The sequence below is a fragment of the Schizosaccharomyces japonicus genome (assembly GCF_000149845.2).
Source record: "Schizosaccharomyces japonicus yFS275 unplaced genomic scaffold supercont5.3, whole genome shotgun sequence".
Taxonomy (NCBI): Eukaryota; Fungi; Ascomycota; class Schizosaccharomycetes; order Schizosaccharomycetales; family Schizosaccharomycetaceae; genus Schizosaccharomyces; species Schizosaccharomyces japonicus.
This window is the reverse complement of record NW_011627862.1, coordinates 2,950,034-2,965,592: the sequence shown is the minus strand read 5'-3', so window position 1 is coordinate 2,965,592 and position 15,559 is coordinate 2,950,034. Positions and strand designations below refer to the sequence as shown.

The 15,559-nt window shown below is 44.3% G+C and overlaps 9 protein-coding genes across 9 annotated transcripts; 5 read left to right on the top strand and 4 right to left on the bottom strand.

The window, feature by feature from the left end:
* Positions 1-3: 3 nt before the first annotated feature.
* On the top strand, positions 4-1,251 carry SJAG_06636 (methionine aminopeptidase Fma2; the record flags this gene model as incomplete). Its single annotated transcript, XM_011050775.1, has 1 exon — positions 4-1,251. A coding segment is annotated over one exon (1,248 nt), but the record flags the coding sequence as incomplete, so codon positions are not given.
* A 556-nt stretch (positions 1,252-1,807) lies between these two features.
* SJAG_06635 (acetolactate synthase regulatory unit) lies at positions 1,808-2,914 on the top strand (the record flags this gene model as incomplete). The annotated part of the gene is made up of 5 exons (XM_011050774.1): positions 1,808-1,834; positions 1,883-2,020; positions 2,084-2,277; positions 2,333-2,810; positions 2,879-2,914. 5 exons carry the CDS (start codon positions 1,808-1,810, stop codon positions 2,912-2,914), a joined length of 873 nt encoding a protein of 290 aa, XP_011049076.1.
* A 156-nt stretch (positions 2,915-3,070) lies between these two features.
* On the bottom strand, positions 3,071-6,394 carry SJAG_02076 (hypothetical protein; the record flags this gene model as incomplete). Its single annotated transcript, XM_002173259.2, has 1 exon — positions 3,071-6,394. One exon carries the CDS (start codon positions 6,392-6,394, stop codon positions 3,071-3,073), a length of 3,324 nt encoding a protein of 1,107 aa, XP_002173295.2.
* A 1,489-nt stretch (positions 6,395-7,883) lies between these two features.
* SJAG_02075 (ARP2/3 actin-organizing complex subunit Sop2) lies at positions 7,884-9,379 on the top strand. The gene is made up of 2 exons (XM_002173258.2): positions 7,884-8,019; positions 8,075-9,379. The coding sequence occupies exons 1-2, from the start codon at positions 7,950-7,952 to the stop codon at positions 9,136-9,138; spliced, it is 1,134 nt and encodes a 377-aa protein (XP_002173294.1). The 5' UTR covers positions 7,884-7,949; the 3' UTR covers positions 9,139-9,379.
* Positions 9,380-9,746: 367 nt separating this feature from the next.
* On the bottom strand, positions 9,747-11,384 carry SJAG_02074 (MCM loader; the record flags this gene model as incomplete). Its single annotated transcript, XM_002173257.2, has 2 exons — positions 9,747-11,127; positions 11,170-11,384. 2 exons carry the CDS (start codon positions 11,382-11,384, stop codon positions 9,747-9,749), a joined length of 1,596 nt encoding a protein of 531 aa, XP_002173293.2.
* Positions 11,385-11,587: 203 nt separating this feature from the next.
* SJAG_02071 (ribosomal protein subunit L28) lies at positions 11,588-14,624 on the top strand. The gene has a single exon (XM_002173254.2). The coding sequence runs from the start codon at positions 13,933-13,935 to the stop codon at positions 14,521-14,523; it is 591 nt and encodes a 196-aa protein (XP_002173290.2). The 5' UTR covers positions 11,588-13,932; the 3' UTR covers positions 14,524-14,624.
* SJAG_02073 (hypothetical protein) lies at positions 11,601-12,481 on the bottom strand. Its single transcript, XM_002173256.2, has 3 exons — positions 12,345-12,481; positions 12,241-12,295; positions 11,601-12,189 (listed from the first exon to the last, which is right to left on the bottom strand). Exons 1-3 carry the CDS (start codon positions 12,454-12,456, stop codon positions 11,850-11,852), a joined length of 507 nt encoding a protein of 168 aa, XP_002173292.1. The 5' UTR covers positions 12,457-12,481; the 3' UTR covers positions 11,601-11,849.
* Positions 12,550-13,662, bottom strand: SJAG_02072 (hypothetical protein; the record flags this gene model as incomplete). Its single annotated transcript, XM_002173255.1, has 1 exon — positions 12,550-13,662. One exon carries the CDS (start codon positions 13,660-13,662, stop codon positions 12,550-12,552), a length of 1,113 nt encoding a protein of 370 aa, XP_002173291.1.
* On the top strand, positions 14,558-15,500 carry SJAG_02070 (DNA-directed RNA polymerase I). The gene is made up of 3 exons (XM_002173253.2): positions 14,558-14,751; positions 14,861-15,062; positions 15,118-15,500. The coding sequence occupies exons 1-3, from the start codon at positions 14,682-14,684 to the stop codon at positions 15,221-15,223; spliced, it is 378 nt and encodes a 125-aa protein (XP_002173289.1). The 5' UTR covers positions 14,558-14,681; the 3' UTR covers positions 15,224-15,500.
* The last annotated feature ends 59 nt before the right edge of the window (positions 15,501-15,559 follow it).

The following is a 15,559-nucleotide window of genomic DNA, read 5'->3' as shown; positions in this document are numbered from 1 at the left end:
GAAACGGTAGCTCAGAAGGAGGCTGAAGCAGTCGCCAAGGATGTTGAGGAGAAACTGAATTTGAATGCTGAGGAGGGAGAGCAAGCTGAGGCTGCTCCTGCAGCTTCTACCGCTGCTAAGAAAAAGAAGCATAAGAAGAAGAAGAAGAAGGTTCCTCAGGTACAAACGGAACCTCCCAGAGTTGGAATGTCGAAAATTTTTGTTAACAAGAAATACCCTGTTGGTGAGGAGCATGAGTACAATGAAGACAATCTTTGGCGTACGACCGATGAGGAAAAGCGTGCAGCTGAGCGTGCGAACTTTGACTTTTACAACGACCTTCGTCGTGCTGCCGAGGTTCATCGCCAAGCTCGTCAATATGCTCAGAAAACAATCAAGCCGGGCATGTCTATGACCGACATTGCTAACTTGATTGAGGATTCGACTCGTGCTCTGTCTGAGGAGGATGGTCTTAAGTCGGGTGTTGGTTTCCCTACGGGTTTGAGTTTGAACCATTGTGCCGCTCATTACACTCCCAATGCTGGTGATAAGCTTGTGTTGAAAGAAAAGGATGTTATGAAGGTTGATATCGGTGTCCACGTGAACGGTCGCATTATCGACTCTGCTTTCACTATGACTTTTGATCCTGTCTACGACGACTTGTTGGCTGCTGTGAAGGCAGCCACCGAAACCGGTGTTCGTGAAGCCGGTATCGATGCCCGTTTAAACGAAATTGGTGAAGCTATCCAAGAAACGATGGAGAGTTATGAGGTGGAAATCAATGGCAAGACGTTCCCTGTCAAGTCTATTCGTAACTTGAGTGGTCACAACATTGATCCCTATGTCATTCACGGTGGAAAGAGTGTCCCTATCGTGAAGGGCGGTGAAGAAGTGAAAATGGAGGAAGGCGAGATTTTCGCCATTGAAACATTCGGTAGTACCGGTCGCGGTATTGTTCATGAGGATGGTGAGTGTTCCCATTATGCCAAGAACGCCAATATTCCACACATTCCCCTTCGTCTGCCTCGTGCCAAGGCCTTGTTGAATACTATCAATGAGAACTTTGGTACTCTGCCCTTCTGTCGTCGTTATCTCGACCGTTTGGGCGAGACGAAGTACTTGCTTGCACTTAACAATCTTGTTCAAGCTGGCATTGTTCAAGATTACCCTCCTTTGGTTGATATCAAGGGCTCCTACACGGCTCAATTCGAGCATACGCTTGTGCTCCGTCCCACCAAAAAGGAGGTTCTCTCTCGTGGTGATGATTATTAGACAGTGTTTAGTTACCTTTTTGCCATACTTAAGTGAGATAAAGCAGCGAATGAAACCTGGTCATGTTTAAACACAATCCAGGGCGATGCTTTTTCTCATTGTGTATATGTTAAACAAAATGGAGTAGACATGATGAAAATTTTGTAGTTAAAGGTATGAGCGGCATTGTGATGGATCGCTACTGAGTATTGTATGTCTTCGCCATCAACCACTTAGGTTAATTATCCTATGCATTATGGCTTGCTCATGCCTTTGGTGAGCCCCCCCCCACAAACTTGCTGTGCACCTCAAGTGGGATGCATGGTGGTAATCGCAGTAGGCACTTGTAACACTTACAGAAGGCTTGGGAGTAGTCTTCACTACAAACCCATTATTACGTTCGGTAGAACAGTTCATTATATGAAAATTGTATCTATATAACCAGAATGATTTAATGGTTGTTGTCTGTAACTCGATTTGCGTACATATATTTTATCCGGTTATGTTTTCTTATCACCACCATTTATTTTGCTGTATCTGATTGTGTGGACAACGGACAAACTTGCGCTTTACCATCATGTTCTTGAGGCGGTGTGCCCAGTTGGTATGTACTGTTATATTTTGGTGTGCCGTTCTTTTCTGACAGACATAGGGCCCTCGCTTTGCTCGGTTTAAGTCCAGTTCAGCGACTTCAGCGCTTACTTACAAAGCTTTGCATGGAAACACGTCTTTCCGTCCTTGCCCCATTACTGAGCCCCCTCGTCTCTCTACTCCCGAGGCTGTTTCAAATGTATGCATTATTTTACCTTTAACGAGTTAGTTGTTATGAGCTAACTGATTGCGTGTTTTACAGATCATTTTGACGACTCCCACCAATTTGAAGAATAAGAAGAAGAGACATGTTTTGAACTGTCTTGTTCAAAATGAGCCTGGCGTTTTGTCCCGTTTGTCGGGAATTTTGGCCGCTCGTGGTTTCAACATTGACTCCCTCGTGGTTTGCAATACCGAAATTGAAAATCTGTCTCGCATGACCATTGTCTTGAGAGGGTGTGTATATGTTTTAGTTGTCTTCCTTACTACTCCCAGTTACTGACCTGTTTAGTGCTGATGACTTTGTTGAACAAGCTAGACGCCAAATTGAAGATATTGTTTCTGTGTGGGCTGTCTTGGATTATACGAATACCAATATCGTTGAGCGTGAATTGTTGTTGGCTAAAGTCTCTTTGTTAGGACCCGACCACTATCAAGAGCATTTCAACCGTAAAGGAAACCGAATCGAGGGTGCTCCTTCCAGTAACGAGGAGTCTGAAGTTGCATTGAGTGCAACTGCTTGTCTTCAACTTCGCAACACGCAGTTGGCCAGTATCAATCAGCTCACCTCGTTGTTCAGGGGTCATGTCACCGACATTTCCACTGACTCTGCGGTCATTGAGCTGTCGGCAAAGCCCTCTCGTATTGACAACTTTTTGACATTGCTCCGTCCGTTTGGTGTATTGGAGGCCAGTAGATCTGGTATGATGGCAATGCCCCGTACTCCCCTCTCCAACTCCTTGCCTAGTCAAGAAGAAGTCGAGGAAATTGTAAGTGTTTATTTATCTCCACGACTTTTGTTGAAACGGGAATCTCATTACTAACTTCTATTCTATAGGAAACTGTGGAGGTTACCGACCTGCCTCCTGGATAAGAAATACAATAGTTAGAACAGCAAAGTGAAGCAACGAACTTCCCGTGAGACGAATGTGTTGTTAGAAGGGACCCTAAAAGTGGGATTATTGGTGTTGCATGAACATGTCTTGTAGTTTTTGGTTTCTTTTTTTGTTCTTTTGTTTTTTGTCAGCCCTTAGTTGTGTTCAGGCTTTTCATGATGGTCATTGTTCTTGGGCTTCATGCGGTCGTGGCCGTCCTCGTCCTTATGGTCATGCTTGTACTTGCAGTTGTCCTTGTGCTCATCCTCGCCAGGCTTGCAGGGGCGCTTGTGCTCGTCCTTGTGGTCATGCTTGTGCTCGTGGTCATGCTTGAACTCGCAGTTGTCCTTGTGCTCGTCCTCGCCAGGCTTGCAGGGGCGCTTGTGCTCGTCCTTGTGTTCGTCCTTGTGCTCGTCCTTGTGCTCGTCCTTGTGGTCATGCTTGTGCTCGTCCTTGTGGTCATGCTTGAACACGCAGTTGTTCTTGCGTTCATCCTCACCGGGCTTGCAGGGGCGCTTGAACTCACAGTTGTTCTTGCGTTCATCCTCACCAGGCTTGCAGGGGCGCTTGAACTCGCAGTTGTTCTTGCGTTCATCCTCACCAGGCTTGCAGGGGCGCTTGAACTCGCAGTTGTCCTTGTGCTCGTCCTCGCCAGGCTTGCAGGGGCGCTTGTGCTCGTCCTTGTGTCCGTCCTTGTGGTCAGGCTTGTGCTCGTCCTTGTGTCCGTCCTTGTGGTCAGGCTTGTGCTCGTCCTTGTGCTCGTCCTTGTGGTCAGGCTTGTGTTGGCAGTTGTTCTTGCGTTCATCCTCACCGGGCTTGCAGGGGCGCTTGAACTCACAGTTGTTCTTGTGTTCATCCTCGCCAGGCTTGCAGGGGCGCTTGGGCTCGTGGTCATGGTCGTGCTTGTATTGACAGTTGTTCTTGCGTTCATCCTCACCGGGCTTGCAGGGGCGCTTGAACTCACAGTTGTTCTTGTGTTCATCCTCGCCAGGCTTGCAGGGGCGCTTGGGCTCGTGGTCATGGTCGTGCTTGTATTGACAGTTGTTCTTGTGTTCATCCTCACCGGGCTTACAGGGGCGCTTGTGCTCACAGTTGTCCTTGTGCTCGTCCTCACCGGGCTTGCAGGGGCGCTTGTGCTCGTCCTTGTGGTCAGGCTTGTGTTGGCAGTTGTTCTTGTGCTCGTCCTCACCGGGCTTGCAGGGGCGCTTGTGCTCGTCCTTGTGGTCAGGCTTGTGTTGGCAGTTGTTCTTGTGCTCATCCTCACCGGGCTTGCAGGGGCGCTTGTGCTCACAGTTGTCCTTGTGTTCATCCTCACCGGGCTTGCAGGGGCGCTTGTGCTCGTCCTTGTGGTCAGGCTTGTGTTGGCAGTTGTTCTTGTGTTCATCCTCACCGGGCTTGCAAGGGCGCTTGTGTTCACAGTTGTCCTTGTGCTCGTCCTCACCGGGCTTGCAGGGGCGCTTGTGCTCGTCCTTGTGGTCAGGCTTGTGTTGGCAGTTGTTCTTGTGTTCATCCTCACCAGGCTTGCAAGGGCGCTTGTGTTCACAGTTGTCCTTGTGCTCGTCCTCACCGGGCTTGCAGGGGCGCTTGTGCTCGTCCTTGTGGTCATGCTTGTGTTGACAGTTGTCCTTGTGTTCATCCTCACCGGGCTTGCAGGGGCGCTTGTGCTCACAGTTGTCCTTGTGCTCATCCTCACCGGGCTTGCAAGGGCGCTTGTGCTTATGGTCATGGTCCTCGGGCTTGCAGGGTTTTTCTGGCTTGGGCTTGGGCTCTTCAGGCTTGCAAGGCTTCTTGGGCTCGGGTTTGCAGTGCTCCTCAGGCTTGCAAGGCTTCTTGGGCTCGGGCTTGCAAGGCTCTACAGGCTTGCAGTGCTCCTCAGGCTTGCAAGGCTTCTTGGGCTCGGGTTTGCAGTGCTCCTCAGGCTTGCAAGGCTTCTCAGGCTTGTGTTCTGGCTTGCAGGGCTCCTTGTGTTCATGGTGATGCTCATGATGTTCAGGTTTGCAAGGCTCCTTGTGTTTATGATCCTCAGGCTTGCAGTGTTCCTTGTGTTCAGGTTCCCAATTTTCCTTGTGCTCATGATCCCACATTCCTTCAGGTTCACAAACAAGCTTACACTTGCGTCCCTTGTGCTCGGGATAATGCTTCTTGACGACCTTCTCTCTAGCGCGAAGAGTGCTAAGGAGAGAAGAGTAACTCCAAGAGAGATCGCGAGCTCCCATTTGGTGACCATCCTCGCGGGAGAATTGCTCGGACATCGAACCGTTAGGAAGTTGAAATTCAGCAACGACTTCCAAGAATCTGTCGGCATATGCCAAAAGGTTTTTGCGGACAACAGGCCAGTTGTAAGGATCACCATACTCGGAAAAGTGCATGAAGAAGTGAATGTTGGCGCCAGTGAGTTCAGGGAGGCCATAAGTGTCATAGTAGTCAACAGCCTTATAGATGACATGGGCTGCAGTACTAGTACAAATAAACCAGGGGTTGCCAATAGTTTTGTCAATGCCATTGTAGATATCTTCAGGGTAACGGCCCATAGCAAACTTGTAACCCGCATTGATAGGGTAAATTCTCGACATGACTTGTTGCATTGAGAGCAATGTTGGAAGTGTTTGCATATCGAATTGGTTCGAGTAAATTGAAGCCAAAAGAGTAGAACAATCGAGACCCATGCGCTCGGGTCTGTTCTTGTAGGCATCAATCCAGCCCTTCTTAGGGTTCCAGAATTCGCCAAGCTTCAATTGAATCGAGTAGACAACACGTTCGTATAAGACACCTTGGTCAACGGCACCAATGCGCTTAGCAAAGTGCGCACCGTTCTCCAAAGCGGCCTTTTGAACGGTAAGGGTAAAGTAATGAATGTCTTGCACCTCTTCCCAAAGGTCAAAGGACTCGTTCATCCAATGGGCCACGGTGTAGTCCAAGTCGGCAAGAACGGCTTCGATCCAGTGAGGGAATTCAGAAGGTGATGCTCCGTTTTCCAAGAGGTAATTAAGGTATTTCATAAATGCCATTGCTCGTAGAGCAGGGGAGTCGTTTTGAGGACGGCCCCATTGCTCGGTGAAGGCAGAGCCATCCGTGTTAAACTTTGGCTCACCAAGTCCGCCGTTGTAATAATCACCACTGGGATTAGGTGTTTTCTGCAAGCGAATGGACTCGTCCATGTACTTGTGAATGATTGGCTCCAACTTATGGTCGCCTTCGAGGAACTTGTCGCAAAGGTTCATGATGACAATGGCACTATCGCGGACCCATTGGTAAAAGTAGTTGGGATTCTCTTTGGAAGGAGATGCGATAATGCAACCAGGATCAACGTCTTTGGCGTATTTGCCGCTGTCACCGATGTTGTCCAAAAGGTGACCAAAGGCGACACCCTTTTGAGCTTCGGCCCAGTTATCCAAAGACCAATCGTCGTGTTTGACAATGGTAGCTTGGGAAATGCCAGTAAGCCAGCTAATGATACCGATCCATGCAAGAGTCTTCATAGTGTGCAAATGAATTAAGCGAATTATGCAATATGCAATGTGCAAGAGTGATTGTAAGAATGCAAGTAGAATGCAGAGAAAAACAAATGTTCTGAAGAATTGTGAGGAAATTTGTCCTCTATTTATACCTTTCAGAAGCGTGTTTACGTCAATAGTTATTTTTGTATTTAAGCTTTCTGCATAATTGATAAAACTTACACTGAAAACTTGGCAGAACGTTTATAAAGTGCAATTGCATCGTTGCAGTTCTTTTTTATGTACTTTTTATAACGGTTTTGTTTGTTTTGTTTTTTCAACAGAAATCACTGTTGAGCGCTTTTTATTCGCTGCCGACAACAATGAGGCGCGCGCAACCAAGACCCCGTACGTTTACGTGTCAAGTCTAAACAAAAGAACCATGCTCATTGGCTTAGCGGAATTTGAATAGTTCTCAGGCGAAGTGGGGAGACAATAAAACAAGCATAAAGAAACAAATACGCGTGTGGAGTGGAGCAATTGCCATTGTTTATGAGTGCTGAAATGAATAAATTATATACTCTGCTATTATGCGACTAAGAGGAAAGCATTTTAATTGGGATTGAAAAACATACTGCGTAATGGACTTTTTAGATTTATTATTGTTTTTTTTATTTTTTCATTTATATTTTAGTCGCGTAATTTAATTGATGCAATTGTCCGAAAATTACTGTAGTTTTTACTTTACTTTCAGAAACGGTTTAATAAAAATATAATTAGTGCATTTTTATTCATTTCCGTTATTTTTGAGTGTTTTTATTTTTCTTCTTAGTAATCTAATTATTAATTTTCAAAGCGGTTTGAAATAAAGCTGTCGGCTTTTTTCGCATAACCGAGTTGTGTTTGTAGAAAATAGTGTCTATTATATTAAGCCGAAAGAAGGTCAATAAATGATTGTCAGGGCTTTTTCTGTATTTAATGCTTACTCTTACTTTTTAGCAACAAATACTGTCTCAAAAAATTCATTTGTGTCTCGTCTGCGATCCAATACCCTATGAATATGGATTAATAAAGTTCATCAACCAGATTTACTAGCAGATGGCGTATAGCGTTTTCAAAAAAAAAAAATTAAAAATAAAGATATAAATATAAATATCATTAAATAGTAAAAAAAAAAAATTTAATTAATGAACGCAAATTTAACGAATTTGTCCTTATTCAAGTTAGAAGCTATAATTGATTCTATTCCGTTTAACTACAGAATAAAGACCAGAATACAAGCTCACATACATACTCCAATTTTTATTGCGAACACAAAATTTATAAATCTATATCACGGTTTGCTCTAGTCTTATAATAGACAATCTGTGAGCTGTATTCTCATTAATTCTTCGCTATTATTCCGTTTTCTTTACTCTCCTTCTCGTTTATACAATGCGATTCAACACATCACTTTAAGCTCATACAAGGTTAAGGTTAGCGACGATGACGTTTATAACTACTTCCGTCTCACCCTTCCCCGCCATATAGTTCCGCTACAGGGAGCGACAGACGTAACTAGAGCACAGTAGACTGTTAGTCCTGTACCTACATATATAGTATGGCTTCTACTCTCATATATACTCCTACAGTCCCTATTTTTGAGCACGCATTCAACGCTGATCGCTCAGGTTCGTCCGATTACCGTTTTACTATACATTTAGCTAACAAAATTGTGTTTCATAGAGGTTGCAATCACTACTGCGTCGAACAAGGTTGAAATTCTCTCCAAGCAACCAGATGCTTCTTGGAAAGCAACAAAGACTTTCTCTGATCACGAAAAAATCGTTACCTGTGTCGATTGGGCACCGAACACTAACAGAATTGTTACATGTTCACAGGATCGTAATGCGTATGTTTACGAGAAGCGTCCCGATGGATCTTGGAAGCAGACACTCGTACTTCTCCGCATCAACAGAGCTGCCACAACTGTCCGTTGGTCGCCAAAAGAGGACAAGTTTGCTGTTGGAAGTGGTGCTCGCGTAGTATCAGTGTGTTATTTTGAAGAGGAGAATGATTGGTGGGTCAGTAAGCATTTGAAGAAGCCTTTGAGAAGTACGATTCTCAGTCTCGATTGGCATCCCAACAACGTCTTGTTGGCTACCGGCTGCGCTGATCGTAAGGTGAACGTTTTGTCGGCATACATTCGCGACGTAGACTCAAAGCCCAATCCCTCTGTTTGGGGTGCCCGTCTGCCTTTCAACACTATATGTGCTGATTATGTTGCTGGCGGTTGGGTGCATTCGGTCAAGTTTTCGCCTTCTGGTGATGCTTTGGCTTTTGCTAGCCATGATTCTACAGTCACCATCGTCTATCCTTCTGCTCCAGATGCACCTCCTCGTGCAGTGCTGAAGGTGCAAACGTCTCATCTGCCCCTCCGTTCCATCTTGTGGGCAAATGAAATGTCCATTGTAGCTGCAGGTCACAACTGCTCACCCATACTACTTCAAGGAAACGAGTCTGAATGGACTTGTGTCCGTGACTTGGACCCTGGTAGCAAGCAACACCCTGCCATTACGGCCGCAGATGACGACGCGGGAGAAGAGTCTGGTCCTGTTTCCTTTTCAGCTCTTCGTTCGACTTTCCGTAACATGGACTTGAAGGGTTCCGCTAGTATGGAAGTTTCATTGCCTACTGTGCATCAAAACTCCATTGCCTCCATCCGTCCTTACACCAATGCGTCCGCTACCGACGTTAGTACCTTTAGTTCCAGTGGAGCTGATGGTCGTGTTGTTATTTGGCAGCTCTAAATTTTCTTAACATAAACGGAATACAAGGTAGGCATTAGGTGCTAAACTCATATACGACGATTCCTACTTCTGCAAGCGATTCATAACTGGTAGATGGTTACACGGCTTCGCCGCAGCTCTTTCCTTACATTATGAATTCACTAATGATTTTCCACTTCAACCCAATGTTCTATAATGTTTTGTAATGTCGAATGTTTATCTTTATATTGTAAGTACGAATACCGTTCTTCGGTTTGCGTAAGCTTGTTTAACAGACTAATGTTCGTATTTAAATGCTCGGACTTTATAGGGGTAAAAGGAGAACGGAGGCGGTAGGTCGATAAGAACGAAAGAGAGTTCAAAGTTAACAGAATAAATGACTAGTGGCGTGTCACCTTAATGTGTCAAAACAGCGATCTAATTAGGTTTAAAAATAATCACTGCAAACACGAAGAGAACCATAAATCAAGGCGACAAGGGGTGATGCTTTTGTAGGTAAAGAGAGAATTAGCGGAAAAAAGAAAGGACGTGAAAAAACTGATAAAAGGAGAGTGTCTGCACATGCATGCCCAGAGGATCCATGCATTCAAGTAATAGTATTATTCCAAAAGGGCCAGCTTTTGAGGAGATTAACTTTTGTCAAAAAACCGCTTCAAAGTACCAATGTCTGCAACAGCTGTAATAACATCCATTTCCGGAACACAAAGCGTAACTGCACGATCGGCCAGCCGAGATGTGCGATGTTTGGACCGAAGTTGAACAATAGATAATACCTCTAGCGAATTGATCACATCGCAAAACTCAGAGGAAGTGAGCGGGTGAATGAGATTATCACGTTGACACAAAGCGCAATAACGTTCAAACACGTCGAGTATGTTAGAAGAAGACTTTCCGTGAACGACCAGCGTACATAAGATAGCCTTTTGCTGCATGCTCAACGACTTTATCCGTGAACTCGCAGACTGACTCAGTACAGAAGTTGCCCGAACGACATGGGAGATGGTAGCAGGTTTAGGAACACCGGAAACTTCACCCTTAGCAACCTGTTCGCGATTCTCACACTCAACCAACTCCAGTGCTCGACGACAGATGTCTAAAGCTTTCCGCAGATCACCACTCGACGAGGCAACCTTTCGAGAACACAAGTCAATTGCAGCCGGATGAATAAAGGTAACGCCAGGGCTGCCGCTGACTGCGTTAAGTCGAGTTTGAATAATGTCGGCAATGTCCTTGGCCGAGTATGGAGGAAAAGATAAAAGTTTAGGCACAGCATTCTTTGTCCGTAACCGAGGAAGAATACGTTCTGTAAGATCCAATGCGTTTGCGATACCAATCAAACAAAGACGAGAGTTTTCAAGTGTGGGCCACTCAAACAATGTGTAGAGAACTTCCTGTTCACGAGCAACGAGATAGTCCATTTCATCTAGCACAAGGATAACAGTAGCACAAGGGGAACCCTGCTTTTCATTCCGGCTCAAGTACGCTGCGAGCTGTTGCTTCGCACTTTCCTGATCCAATGCCTCTGCCTCGAGTGAGTTTGTCAACTTTGCGAGGATCTTTGCAAAGATGGTCCGAGGATTACTCACAGTCATGCAGTTTAAACTACATAACTGGATATCATTGTTTTCAGCAGAAAATTGAGACACAACTTCAGTAATCACTGCTGTTTTACCAGTACCGGGAGCACCACTGACATATAAGGCTGCACCTGTGTGACTTTCCACACATGTAGACACAAATTCAAAAACTTTAGACTTCTCTTCACTGCGACCTACGACTTGTTGAACACGAGCAGACCGGCGAAGCTGTTGTCTAGCGTTCGTGTAAACCGAAGGCGTACCGGGGGTTGCTGGAGTACCGGTGAAGTCGGGTCTCTTAGGAGTAAATCCTCGAGCTAAGAATGCACACGTTGGAGTCCGCATGTGATGAGACTGAGGTGTCAACAGCTGTACAACGCGTCTAGGTGTCTTAGGAGTCTGGGAATGCCGGGATATGGCTCTTTCCAATTTTCTTTATTTTCACATCATTTCATCACGTTTCATCAGACCGTACGCTTGATCCGAGAACGTTTCACAGGGACTTGGTGACTTGTATATATCCGCGTTTCTCTTCCTCTTAGGCGTTGTAAAGATGTTTGTCTGAGGTAAATTACAAAGCTCATCGGTGCAGTCTGCCAATGCAAGTTTTTGCTGCAACCGTTTGCTACGACGAAGTGGAGTCGATGGGCAGGATTGATTCATTCCGGAAGATGCAAGTTCTGCGCTCATCCTTTCATGCGGTTTTGCAGAGAAGCAGAAGAGAAGGAGCGTGAGCTGCGGTTTTGTAGGAAACTGACGCGTCGCGACGCGACGCGACGCGTTGTGTACATGGCGCGTCTCATAACGTTATGAAGCCGCGTCACGCGTCGCGTACCGACGCGCCTTTTAATTAACATGACGTAACGTGATTGCTCGTTAATGCAGTCGCGTCGCGTCGCGACGCGCATCATCTAAGAACAACCTTTCTGTCGAAATAATTCGCCCGTTTACCAACTACAAAGACAACAGGTAATACTCTTCTCAAGCAATTCAGCATGATTTACTCGTTTGTTTCATGAAATGTACTATTCATGAATATGTGTACATAACGCTGAAGAAATTCCACACTTAAGATGCGTAATTCAATCGCATTTCCTTGCATCGAAAGCACACTACCAGCATTGTGTTTAATTTGAAAGACATAATCCCATTTTTCTATGCACCCAATCCTTTTCGAGTTCCCTTATGTACGACGGAACTCATAAATTGCTGTTCCAGCTGCTTTTCACGGACAACAACGTTCTTGTCATTTTTCTCAACAACAGTAGTCGTATCCACGTTTTTTATCCCCATCATTTTCAAAAACTTGGCCTTACGAGAATTACCACCTTGCAGAGCAGATGACAACCAGTATTCCTTGTTACCTGAAGCAGAAACGGCAGAGACTTCCTTCTCAGGTTCGACTTCTTTTGTTTTGCTGTGTTTGGCATGCTTCTCATGAGAGGATGACTTTGCATGGGATGAACTCTTGTCTTTCATGGCTTTTTGTTCCAATCTTTCATTTGTTAATAATGTCTCCACTCGTGGATAAACAGTGTCAACGTACTTGAACTTCTTTACACGATGCTTCAGCTTTTTGTAGGCTTTTAATTCGTCCTTGGCTACTCATTAGCATTGAACAGCACCAAACAGTTTCTTTTCATTACGTACACAATTTTTTCTTCTCCTTGGAAGAAAGCTTACGGAATGTCTCTACCGACGTGCCCCAAATGGGCTTTTTTTCGTCCTTAGACGTCAGTTTTGCCTTTTTTGAAGAGCCCATAGGAATTGCGTGGGGATTGGTAGACGATAGGAAAACGAGCAAGGGAAAAGTCATTCAGTCCATAACCATCAAAAAAGGATTTCTGCACCCAAATCAGTTTTCTGGAGACGCACTGCTCTCACAATTGCTTTGTGTCTCCATTTTCGCTATCGGAACAGAGGAATTTGCTGCGTCTGCGTTTTCAATTGTTTCATCCAAAGGTGTTGTTTTTGATTTCAGTGTACTCTCATTATCCGAAATTTCCTCATGTTGTTCCACTTGTTTCTCTCGCTGTACTTCGTGTTCCTTTTCTAGATGCTGTTCCGGCGGTATCAGTGGTACCGTCGAAGAAGTACTATCACTTGCACTGCTGACCGTTTCCGGTTTCGTGAAGTCGCTAGGCGCCTGATCTTGTATTTTAGTTGCTTGTGTGATTGCTGCAGGCTCCGCTTTTGCATTCGCAGTTTCTTCATTGGCTTTCGTCGGCTTTTCTTCCGCCTCAATACTTGTCTTGCCTTCTCTTTGTTGTTTTAGTTCTTCTCTGAGAGCAAGAATCATGCTGTTACGGCTGTGGATAAGCATGTTTAATATCTCCAATGTTTTTTTTGAGTAATCTGCGGAAACAATAGGATCTTTTCCAAGCATTTTCCTAAGCAGATTGACCGTTTTGTCCTTCGTGAGTAACTGTCGCTGTTTCTGAGTCAAAACTTGACGGGTTTGTTGCGGTAAGCCGTTTTCGCTACCTAAAGGTTTTACATCTTTCATCATTGCTGCCATCCGTTTTGCTTGTAGATCCTTTCTATACTTCGTTATGGCATTTCTAGCCGTATTCCGAATATGCTGAAACCGAACGGGACCTAACAATTGGCCTCCAAACCATCGTATACACACGACCAAGCCATATACATGCTCCTCACGCAGTACCTTGAGTAAGTTTGTGCCTGACCAGTCTTCTCCATCGTCGTTGAATCCTTCTTCTTCAGCTGATAGCCGCCATGCCTGCATTTTGTGATTGCAGTGTCGAAAATCACTTGACTCTTGGAACATTAGTCGATACACCGGTAACATTTTCGCGTCTGTGCATGGAATAAAGCAACTTACAAACGTGGAGTTGCGATCCGTGATGAAATTAGACATGTGAGAACATTGTTGCAGAGATTGTTTAGGGGTCGAAAGTATAATTCCCTTGTTCGTAAAGTTCAATTGGGATTGTTTCAATCCACTCATGAATGTGTTTTTTGCTTGCGGCCTCCCTGTGTGATGGATATGGCTCTATTTCGCTGGCTATTATTTCTGCGTCTTACGCAGCCGAAATATGCCAGGAAACAGAATTTAAGTATTAATGACCTGGAATTTTGACGAAACCGCTATAAAAAACTCAAAAAAAACGAGTTTTTGATTGTTTGTGTGTCTCTTTGTCCACAGGAGGGGTTTCTGAACACTCATCCTCTTATTTAAGACCAAGATCCAAAAAAGTGACAAACATCCAGTTTTTGAATGACAATGGCTTCAAAAGATACTTTGACGAAGTTGTTACCTCGATTACGAGCACTTTCAAAGGACGGACGTAAGACACATGCGTTTCCTTTTCTTCCAGTAGTTGGTAGGATTCAAGAAGTCAAGAGTATCTTCCAGCGTGGATTGTACGGCGGCTCTTCTACTTATTACGGCAAAAATGTTCCTGACAAAGGTCCGAAAACTTTACGCACTTGGGAGGTGAACGCACATACGAAGAGACTATGGTCAGATGCGTTGCAAATGCATTTTCGACTCAATGTTCGTGCACGAGTTTTGAAAACAATAAAAAAAGACGGTGGTCTTGATGAGTATTTATTAAAATCTACTCCTTCCCGTTTAAAACAACTCGGTTTACGCGGGACTGAACTACGTTCTTTAGTCGCTTATAAACTATTTCCAGATTGTAATCCGGTAATTGACAGTATGCCCAGCGAGCCCAAGAAACAAGCTTTTTACGTGAAAACGGTCTTGCAAACAGTTATGAAACTTAATCGCAGCAGAAAGTTTCGTGCGAGAATGGAAAAGCTTATGCAAGCTAAAGAAGCCAAGTCTGCCACGAACTCGATTTAAATTGAACGTTTCAGCTAAAATTGAGTAACGAACAATTTTTTATGACACAACCTTAAGTATTGTATCTTTCTGATATACTAATCTTTTTATGAGCGCTGTTTTTGATTTTGCCGTTCATCGCTCCTCCTCCACCTTGACCTTGCAGAAGATTCAACAAAATGTCAGAGTCGATTCTTGTAGACGAAATCTTCACCGTTTCTGATGTGAACAGCGAGAAATATCAACGTGGTATGTTTTTTCTTTGATTGCATTACTTTTTGGTCTGCATTTCTTTGATTTTTTTTTCAGTGATGAAAACATCAGTTTTTGTTCGCTTTACTAATTGTTATAATCATAGTCTCTCGCATCACCGCATCCTCTGCTCAAAATGACTTGGATTTGATCCTCGATATCAATACTCAGTTGTATCCTTTGGAAAAGGGAGCAACTTTCAGTTTGCAATTAACGAGTAATCTGAATAGTCCCGATTTAAAAGAAGCTGCAGATTACATCATGTATGGCAAGGTTTATCGTGTTGAGGAAGCCAAAGATGACAAAATGTACGTGAATGTGAAGGAGACGACAGAATTGGGTGCAGTTATTAACACGATACAGCTCTGTTTATATCAGCTATGGTGGCTTGTTAATGAGTATTGAGGGCTCTCACCGGAAATTATACCGTCTCTCTAAGGACAACGTTTACCTTCTTTTGAGAAAGTAGTTTCTGTTGAGTCTTTCTCTTCTGAAAAAAAATGGATCTATAACTCAACTATACCTCTACATATCCTACTGGAGTATAACTTGTGCTTGTAGTGAATTTATTAGACATGTTGTCTCTTCTTGGACCCTAAATTGCAAGTTCGTCGATTGTACACTTTGCTTGCCATTCAGTTGAAGTACTCTCAATAAAAAAAAGGATTGATTTTGCGTAAATAAAGCTTACCAGAGCAGTAAGAAAGACCATTTTAATGCTCAAACATAAACTCTCTCACTTGTCTACAAACTTTCATGGCCGACTAGCGGTCTCGTCATTTAAGCTTATCTTTCCGCTTCGTTT